The 9863-nt window shown below is 39.1% G+C and overlaps 1 protein-coding gene across 1 annotated transcript; it reads right to left on the bottom strand.

The window, feature by feature from the left end:
• Window positions 1–402: 402 nt before the first annotated feature.
• AP5M1 (adaptor-related protein complex 5, mu 1 subunit) lies at window positions 403–7839 on the bottom strand. The gene is made up of 8 exons (XM_010579869.1): window positions 7835–7839; window positions 5518–6163; window positions 3747–3974; window positions 3057–3196; window positions 2217–2302; window positions 1998–2113; window positions 1632–1728; window positions 403–528 (listed from the first exon to the last, which is right to left on the bottom strand). The coding sequence occupies exons 1-8, from the start codon at window positions 7837–7839 to the stop codon at window positions 446–448; spliced, it is 1401 nt and encodes a 466-aa protein (XP_010578171.1). The 3' UTR covers window positions 403–445.
• Between the last annotated feature and the right edge of the window lie 2024 nt (window positions 7840–9863).

Below are 9863 nucleotides of genomic sequence, written 5' to 3'. Positions count from 1 at the left end.
CAGAACTCTTGCTTTTAACTGTCCTGTTAATCTGGGGTCTAATCAGATTCTTGTGACTTCAGGCCAGGATTGAGACACTGAAAGCTTTCACGTCCCGTGAGCTCTCTGGTTTACAAAACCAGTGAAGTAACTGGGAGTTCTCCTGGAAGACATGCCCAGTCATACCAGCCGGTATCTGTATCACCAGTTAACGTTAGAAGGGAAAGTAAAAGTGGCCACGGCAAGGACATTTCAAATTGTCTTCTCTAAGCTGCTATCCAGGACTAAACAATTTAAAACCAACTTATGTATTTAAGAGAGTGACCTCTTCTTTTTTTCCTCCACAGAAATTTTTAAGCAAACATACCAAGCACAAGTGCTAGAGAATATTTATTGTCACTGTATCATGACATTACTCTCATTAGCTGTCTGTTTTGTTTAAATACAAAAATAATTCACAAGCAAATCAGTCAAATAAGGTTTTGTACACCATGGGTGCTGGTGCTTTGGAATTCCAGATGTAGTAACTGGAAGAAATCAGTTCCCGGGCTAAAAGAAAAAAAACAGGCAAGAAAAATAAAGGATTACAGGGTGCCTTACAATCAGACATTCCTTCATCCAAGTTAAGAGATGACTAATCCATCCTTACTAGTTTACAGAAAAGGTATAATGGCCTCTTTAAACTGTAAGGCTCTTATTATTATTTGAAAATTGTTTCTGATAATAAGACATTAAAGTCTCAGCTTCAATTACCTTTACTAATGTATCAGTCATGAGCTTAAAATTCAAACAGAGGTTAAGTCAAAAGCAGGTGGATGGGTTGGACTTTGTTCAATGAATATAAATTGCATACTAGATAGAAAACATACAGTATGACAATGTTGCTTTTTTGTGTTACAATTTAGCACTGAATGTGACCTGTCACAAAATTAACAGTGTAGATCAGAGTTTTCAAAAGGCATTTACAGACTTCTGCTAACATGACTGACAGAAGTTGCAACAGATAGCTACTAATAAAAAAGCTTCCATTAGACAGTACTGCTCAGATTTAATGAGTGCCTACTGTGTTCCCAATTAGTGTATTTTTGGTGCAGACTTGGAAGTAGTCATGTGCTAACTCAAGAATAAGCAGATTTGGTCTGCTCCACAGATACAACGTGGAGCCACATCCTCCAAGGGATGTTGGTGTGGTGACACTGACAGCAAGAGTCTCACCTTGCATGCCGGGGCTGAGTTCTGTAGCTGGTTATTGCCAATCCACATACCACCTCTCTGACAAAGCGTCCTAAACAAGGGGCCAGACTACGGAGAGGCATTCTCTGCCCGCCCCCCACCCCAGTAAAAGTTCTGACATTATGCAGAGCATAGTAAAACATCACAGGGTGAATGGGAGAGAGCCCAAGAGAGACTGACTTTGTAACTGAGTAATAAGAGCTTTCATCTGAAAGGGAGATGCCAGTCCCTACTCCAGGGTTGTTTTAAGCATCACAAAAGAAAAAAACACAAAGGAGAGAACAAAATTTCTCAGATGTCCCAAGCAAATCAGGAAAAAGCTTTGTCCAACTTTAGCTACTTAATTTTAGTCATTGACATCCAGTTCGTAAGTTCAGTACACAGTTTCAGTTAAATAAATGATATTTTTAGCAACTCACATGCAGTAATTTTGGGTTTTCCTGGTACAAAGATCTGAATAGAATGCTGGTCTACATAACATCCAGTAAGTGTAAAGTCTGGGATCCTAAAACACAGCTATAGAAAGAGAGGGAAAACATGATCAGATGCATATTGTCATGCTTGCTGTGCAAATACTGGCAATCTGTGTTACACACTCTTGGTGTGCAAGTACACTCCAAAATGACAGGATGTCAAATCCTGTAAGCAAGAAAACAGAAAACTCCATGCTGAGAACAAAGAAGCTAAAAAGTATGTCTGATTTAAAATCAATGTATCTTCATAGCCAATTTAAGATAATAAAAAAATGACTACTAAGGCCTCTTTTGACAGAGCCTGTGACTTACTTTTACATAAGCAGTGTTCCCAGAGCAAACATAATCAGTTGGGTGCTCTTTGCCTGCAGTGCCAAAAGACACGTTTCCAGTCAGAGAAACTTCCAAAGATTTAGGGAACTTCTGTCCTAAAGCCAGAAAAAGCATCTATAAGAAATTATACAGCTGTGCCTACACTATACAAAACTGACTTGAAGAGGAAGTAAGAGTGCATAGGGGTATTCTGCTTACCGATGACCCAAACCAGTAGGCTCTTCTCTCGTGACAAATCCAGTTGGCCATAACTAACTTTGTACTCTAATTGAGCAATCGGGCCCCTACAGTATGACAGAGGAGGAATAAAACAATTGGAATTAGTATAATTCAGTATTTGTTAACACCCATTTTGTTAAAGAAAGCAACAAAATGCTGAAAGACATTATTTATGTGCATACAGACAAATCACACCTATCTGAGCACACTGCTAATTTATTTAAAGAAATTACAGAGGAGGAGAAAATCACTGTGGTCTCAACCTAGTAATCATAAAAGAGCTGTTCATATTTTACTGTCTTTAGATCACTGATAGCATTTTACTAACACTATGATCATCATCAGCAACTTTGCATCATTTCATCTTTAAATTTTCATTATAATTATGTGACAGCATAGTCAGGGCAGTTGTCAGAAAGGCTTAAATGAAAACTATCGTTTTAATTTTAAATAACTATATTTTTGATAAGCTGATCTGTAGCTAGAATTAGCAGTCTTAAGGAAGAGGTAACCCTGGGTTGGAAGTGATCTCAAGACTTAATCCACCTGGAGAATCACGGCAGTGTTTCACATCAAAAAATACCTCAAGGAAACAGGAGGCACAACAGAAGTATTCAGAACGTTACCAAATATTCTGGTACAATTCTGTATTCTGGAACTTAGAAGTAATTCCAAGGGGGCTTCCCGACATGTGCAAGGTCAGTGTCCACTGGTAGTACTTTGATGGAGCATAATCTGTTCTATTGACTCCTGACAGGTTCACTTCAGGAAGATCACAGAGAAATGGAAGAAATTTATTTAGGTTTTCTTTATTCTTACCTGTTGAAGAAAGGTATATGAGCTTCACAGTACTCAAAAGAATTCTTCACGCTTTCATGAAGCTTTAAATTGACTGTTATTTTTAACTGTGATCCCTCTTCAATGAGTTGATAACATCCCAAAATTGGTGGAACAGGAACCTGGGAAAAACTATATTCATTCTCAAGATAAATTAACACCATCATCATAAGATCAATTACATACTGTTTTCACTGCTGAAGTACTTTAAAAAATAACAAATGCATATTAATTGCTGACTGTGCCGAACTCTTCAGGCCGCTTGTAATACATAGATTTGTGGTATATGCACTTGACATCTCAGCCTGGATTAATTTTGTCTAATTCAGGCATCTAAGGGGTTCATTTAAAGTAAGAAAAGCTATGCCAAGCAGTCAAAGGTACTGGCACCTCATGAACGTGACTCAAGATGACTCAAGTCCTGAATTGCTTTCCAAGTAGTTCATTATCTAAAAAACATTCTACCTGCCCATTCTCCTCAACTAGTAGAAGACACGCACATATCAGACCACTCTTCTGAAAAGCAAGCACAGGCCAGAGATCTCCTCCTTCGGTGCAAACTGAATATACCACCTATATCGGACTGCAACTCATTCAGACATGTTCAACAACACAGGTATTTTCTTTCCCGTTTGAAGACTGGAAAACAACAAGGGTCAGGGATGCTATTACCTGGGAAGTATAGTAACACAAGTTGAATGAATCTGAAGGAGGAATGAAAGGAAATTTGTAAGGTCCGTTATACACAGAATCATCCAGTGGCTCAGCACTACTGGACATCAGCATGGCAGGGTCAACGGAAGTCACACAATGATGGACAACGATATCTTGGAGCGGAGGACCGTTAGTCGGGAGATTCAAAGTGAGGGTTACGTTTGGTGCAGATCCCTCTATGTCACACTTGAAAAAATGAAGTCAAGAAGTTATTCTAAAATATCTCACTCAAGTCAGAATCAGATGTTCAAAAATCCAATACGAGCATTAAAAAAAACCCCAAAGACCCACACTAAAAATTTTCAGCTGGCTTCATACATTAGTACTGACAAATACTTTCAAAACAAAGTCCCTTTCCCATTTTTGTAGCCTTTCCCACAGTAGGACTAGTGATGCAGTCTTAGCTAAATGTCCCTTAATTGACAAGTACTCTTTAGCAAGAAAATAGCAGATAAGCAAGCCCAGGACTTGCTGTATAGCTACATCATTATGAATGTTACATAAACACACTTGGTGATAGTCTAATTAATTCAGTTACTTTTACAACATCCGCTTAATGGATTCAAGCATGCTATTAACGGCCACTGTGGTCCCATGTCAGCTTTCTCATGGCAACCACGTGCAGTGCATGCATTGTCGCGTCCCTCCGTGTGCCAGCTCAGTAGTGCACGATTACACCAGGGCTTTCTTCTTATGTAAGGCCATCCACTCTGCGAGATGACTAGAAACTTGTCCCTCTGAGAGCAGGAAGCTGTTCACCCCCATAATCCCTACCAGCATGGCTGGCGGGAAATAACCCAGTCTTCGGAAGCACAGTACTTAGGTTGGCTTCCTTCGGAGATGAGTATCCCACCTCCTGCAAATAATTAAATTACCATGATCCACTTTATTAGAAGGTCTTTCTCCTCTTAAAACACTGGCAGTTACAAATACAGTGTACTGGGATAATATAGTGTGCTTCCTAAGCATAATTCAGAACAAAGAATGGTAAATACATCAATTACAGAAAACACAAATTTTAACGTGTTTCATAATTATTATTGATCTATTTAGTCAATATTCCCCAATTTTTAATGTTAAACAATGAACACCATCGTCACATACAAAACCATTCAAAATAATTATACAACCAGTTTCTTTCACCAGATTCTCTAACAACTGTTCTTATGTCGGCCAAACAAACAACATTTGTGGATTCAAAATGTTTTTGTAATAGAATAAAGTAGGATAGAAGATCAAACTTTTGTTTGGTAGGAAAATTAATTAAAAATGCTCACGTACAGACACTTGTGGAAGACTCATTCAAAAATTCTGTTTCTAATCATTATTTAACACATTGCTTATTAGATAGCCGAAAATAAACTTGGTGTTAGCACTACCATTTCTTAGTCTCTGTATGCAAAGACTGTATGAAATGATTTCTCGCTATTTCATTTAAAAGAAGAAAAATTTGGTGAAATACATGCAATGAGACTACTGCTGGAAATTAAAGTCTCATAAATAGTTACTGAAAAAATGCATGAAGCATGCGGGGAAAAAAACCAGTAAAGATCAAAATAAAAAACACTAACACATCAGTCTAATATGTAATAGTTTGTTACACTTTGAAATATTACAGTATCAGAAATTTACTCATCACATGCCAAAGTAAAGTGGCATGAGTATTTACTTTCCGAGTGTGCTTGCATGAAAAGTACTTCGGTCAGACTTGCACATAAAATGCTCTCACCTTGCAGTTTACAGCTCCATAAACTTGCCACGTGTCCACAACATCTCTTTTGTCATACTGCATACACTTGACTTTTTCAGTGATACAGACATTAACCTGAGGTTTGCCTTTATATGTGTTGGATCTCCAAGCTGGTTGACTCTCATCTGTAGGCATTTCCTGAATGTCATCAAACGAGCTGTTTAAGCTGCGTATGTTTGTGTTTAAGGGGGTGCCGAGTGGACAGGCCTGTATAAGCAAATTTCGAAGCTGGCCTATTTTTGCACTCATCTCAGCTTCATTTTTCCGACTTGGAGAGATGTAGTCCACAATGCCTAACAAAAGAGCCAGTCCTTGCGAGAGCCCACTAACGGTGAGGAGGGGTGGCCGTGGCTCCAGGGTCTCCTCAACTAGTGGAAGACATGCATATATCAGACCACTCTTCTGAAAAGCAAGCACGGGCCAGAGATCCCCTCCTTCGGTGCGAACTGAATATACCGATGAATGATTGATGCGAGTACAAGTATCTCGATGCTCCACAAAAATATGGTCATCTATGAGTCTCAGTTCAAAAAGCAAGGCTTTAAGAAAAGCGCTGTCAGACGGTACAGGCACATGTGTTGACCCATTGAAGGTCTCGGCGCGTATTTCTACAGTTGGGTAACGTCTGTGACATGGAAATAAGAGCCTCTTAATGCTATGCACCTTTTCCCACCCAAAATGTCATACCAACACAGCTCCTAGAAGCAGAACCACACAATCCCTCTTCTGGCTATCAGAGAATGCAAAAGCATTATAAATATTGATATAATCAAGGACGGGTTTCTCTTAGGTATTCAGATAACTCCCAAAGGCCCCCCTGGTCCTAAAAGTAACCTTGTGTAAGTGGAAGCCAGCAGCGTCCTGATAGAAACAGTGATGGGATCAGAATCTAAATCTTTGTCAATAAAACTATTTCATGAGTAACTAGGATTCATTCTAGCAGGTGAATTTTTACTGGAAACTTTGAGCAAATACAGTCATTTTTTTAATCAAATGTGAATCTGTCTGTCTATCCCTCCTGTTGCACAGAGGTATAGGATATTTAAATGACACTAATGAACCCAAGCATGACTCACACCAGTGCAGCGAAACTTCAACAGCAAAATATTTCTAAGAGGCGAGATCACACTGAAGACAAGTTTTCAGACATTTAAGAAAACAGATGTCCCACGTAATAAAATTCAACAGCTTTTTGCTAGATATAGTATGCTACTGCTGCAGCTTTGCTACTGTACTAAATACCATATTTACAAGACAGTATCATACAAATTACTTATATACAGGTTTTTCATTGCTCTTCTGAGCTTACACAATTGATCTGCAGCAGTTGCTTTAATTGATTAACAAGATTAACTAAAAACCTTTACAATATTATAAATCCAAAAAGATTTCACTGTACATAAGTCCAATTTTTCCAGTGAGGGCTGCATGGTTTGGCGGGGGGTGAGAGGGGAGCAAAATGGATTCCACACTGCATGTGCAATATATGTGACTTAAAGCTTTTATGACTGTTTCATAATTTCATTTTTTCAAGTACTGAGATGTAATCAAATGTCAGAGAGACACAAGGATTTGTGTATTTTAAAACTGCTATGTTGCATCAACATATATATTTCATTTCAAATTTCCTGGAGATAATGTTTGAGAAAAATCATACTAGCTGTTTAATGCTACGTCTAGGATTTTTTTCTTCTGAAGCAGTATTATTTTTTAAAGGAGAGAGGGATGAATTTCTTCTCAAGCTAACCTAAATCTATCAAGAGGAACTGAAAAGTTGTCTTTTAATAAATAGCCGAGAAAAGAAAAATTATTACTTCTATTAACACATTGGTTTTCATCCTTTTTTGAAACTGCAGACTCTCCTGCATCTCTCTCACATTAAGTTTGATAACAGTCTAGCTTTTCTACATTCTCTTTTGTGGATTCCCTTGGTAGTTATCCATGGACCTTCAAAGTGCATATCACAGGTTACACGCCAGGCAGCTAGTTAAATCACTTTATGAATCATCTTGTAGCAGACCTGTTCTCAGGCTGCATGTTTGTTTGTGCTCAGAGCCATGCTTACACACAAACATGGGAGAAAAACATGCACAGATATACAAATGCCTTCATTTAGTCTCCTTTTTATACCATCTTTTTAAAGACACGTTGACAGTCTGTTTCTTAAATTGCCATGGAACTTGTAATCCCAGCAATGTGGTACTTTGTTTTATCTATGACCTCCATATGTAGCATCCCCCTTCTGCTCCTGAACACTTGCATGGTTCTTATCCTGTTGCCTCTAAGTCCCACCTACACCATCTTTTCTTAACTGAGTAGCAGAGTCTCTTGCTGGAGGCAGCTACACTTCCTCAGGCTTATTTTCAATGACTGTGCTTTTTTGTTTGATTCTTAATCAGGCATCTACAGCTTTCTTTTTTTTTCTTTTTTTTTTTTTTTCAGTAAGGAAAAAGCAAGCATAGGCAGAGAGAAGCCAGAGCTATGAGATCCGTAAACAGGATACAGATGACAGTAAACTGCCTCCCTACAGTCTCGTGTCTATTTTGTAGACCAAGGAAACAGAGTGGTTTTGCAGCTTGAAAATTTATGAAGACTTCCAGTGCAAGGTTGTTGGTTAGAGGCTACATGTAACCTTGGTGAGCACTTCCTATTTTTGGTTGATGTTTTAAAAACAAAGGAAGAGGAGATACTTCAGTCTAGTTTTGTCTTACTTATGGCCTAATCTGCCTGCTCCATTTGCTGAAGCTGTCCCCACACCACAGCAATCTTCTCCTCCTCCCACTGAATCTTCCCAGCTTTAGCCGAGTCATTAGATGATTAGTTAGCCCTTCAGATCTCAGTTTTTCAGTATTCTCTTCTAGAAAGTCATGAAAACTTAAAAAGATGAAAGTTTCCAGGGACGAATGAGCTTTGGTGATTCAAGAGAGAGACCATACTTGTTGCCTGAATTAAGTTATGATCAGCTCAAAAAAAGTGGAATGCTTTGATGTCCCAGATGTCTTCTCTGAGGTTAAAGATCAGGGCTCACGTATCTCCAGCTGAGTGTGTAAGTCCCGAAACCAACAGTTTCCATGTGATCCGGCATTCTTTATATTGTCTGTGCGCTTTGTTGAATTTAAGGTCAGTTAGGAGGATAAACCTGGGGTTTCCACAGCCCTATTATTTCCTCTGGGAACTTGAAAGATCTACGTCTGGAAATCACTTGAAGTATCAAGTCTAGTTTGCCCTTTTCAAAGGAGCACTATTCCTTGTCTCTGCTGCTTACTGTGTGACAAGTTACTTCACATATCCCTGTCACCAGCCCCCCCTTCATCCATGGTGATTACACTCTCAGATTTTTTGGGACAAGGCTTTCTCTTTCTCTGTGTTTGTAGAGGGGAGGCCTCATCTCTAGTCTTGTAGGTAATACAAGGACTATAATACTAATCCTAAAACAACCAGAGGAATGTCCAATGTAGAGATCTGTCTGCACCTGAAGATGGAAGATAGTCTACTTGCTCTTTTTTTTTTTCCCCCTCCTCCTTCTAGGTTCTCTCTTCAGTTTTACTGAATTCAGACTAGGATTGTAGGTCACGTCTACTATCCAGGTCTCTGTATTTTTCCTTTCCCTATCCCCCAGGTATTTTTCCTCTCATTCTTTGGAATTGCGTCCTCAGAAATCACAGAGAATACAAGGAAATGGCAACAAATTTTGCCAGACCAACAAGAGCAGCCTGCCTAGCCCAAAGTCTTGCTTAAAACTCTGCAAGAGTTCTGAATAAAAAGTCCTCCTTCGGTTCACTAACTTAAAGCCTGTCGTTGTATGCAAAAACTTAAAATCAAATGAAAGTTCAATTTCTGCCTGAAAATACTGTACTTTTCACACAGTTACATAACAATACGAAGAGCAAATAAGCAAAATATAAGCAAAATACATGCTTTCTACTTTTCCCATTTTGTTCATCTCGCAGTATTTCGTAATCACTACCTTATCCTTTTCCATGTTAGGACAGAGAAGAGGTAAGTAAAATCTTTACAGTAGCTAACAAAAAGAGGAACAGAGAAAGGAAAGCCATGCGCCAAACGCAGAAGTTATTTAAAAAAAAAAAAAAAAAAAAGATTTAGTTAAAAGCGCATTATCCGAACCCAGAAATTTTCAAAATCGGGTTCAGAAACGTACAGCGGCCAAGCGGCGCGCTGGCGAGCGAAGGGATTTATTCAGCATCGGACTATTTCGCTATCTGAAGGGCATCTGTTTTCGGGGCCCGCAGGCAGCCCCGGCTGCTCTGAAAACGCCGGCCCCTCCGACGCGACCCCGCCAGCCTTCTCTCTCTCTTCCCAACCTT

This window comes from Haliaeetus leucocephalus, unplaced genomic scaffold, assembly GCF_000737465.1.
Source record: "Haliaeetus leucocephalus isolate CR32 unplaced genomic scaffold, Haliaeetus_leucocephalus-4.0 Scaffold678, whole genome shotgun sequence".
Classification (NCBI taxonomy): domain Eukaryota; kingdom Metazoa; phylum Chordata; class Aves; order Accipitriformes; family Accipitridae; genus Haliaeetus; species Haliaeetus leucocephalus.
The sequence above is the reverse complement of the archived record's forward strand: the minus strand, read 5'-3'. Positions and strand labels throughout refer to the sequence as shown.

Excerpts from the sequence above, each read along its gene's own strand:
- AP5M1 (XM_010579869.1), bottom strand. Across the intron at positions 3,197-3,746 it reads TGTGTTACTATACTTCCCAG|GTTCCTGTTCCACCAATTTT; the intron begins GTAATAGCATCC and ends AGTTTTTCCCAG. Across the intron at positions 1,729-1,997 it reads GGAACACTGCTTATGTAAAA|CTGTGTTTTAGGATCCCAGA; the intron begins GTAAGTCACAGG and ends CTCTTTCTATAG.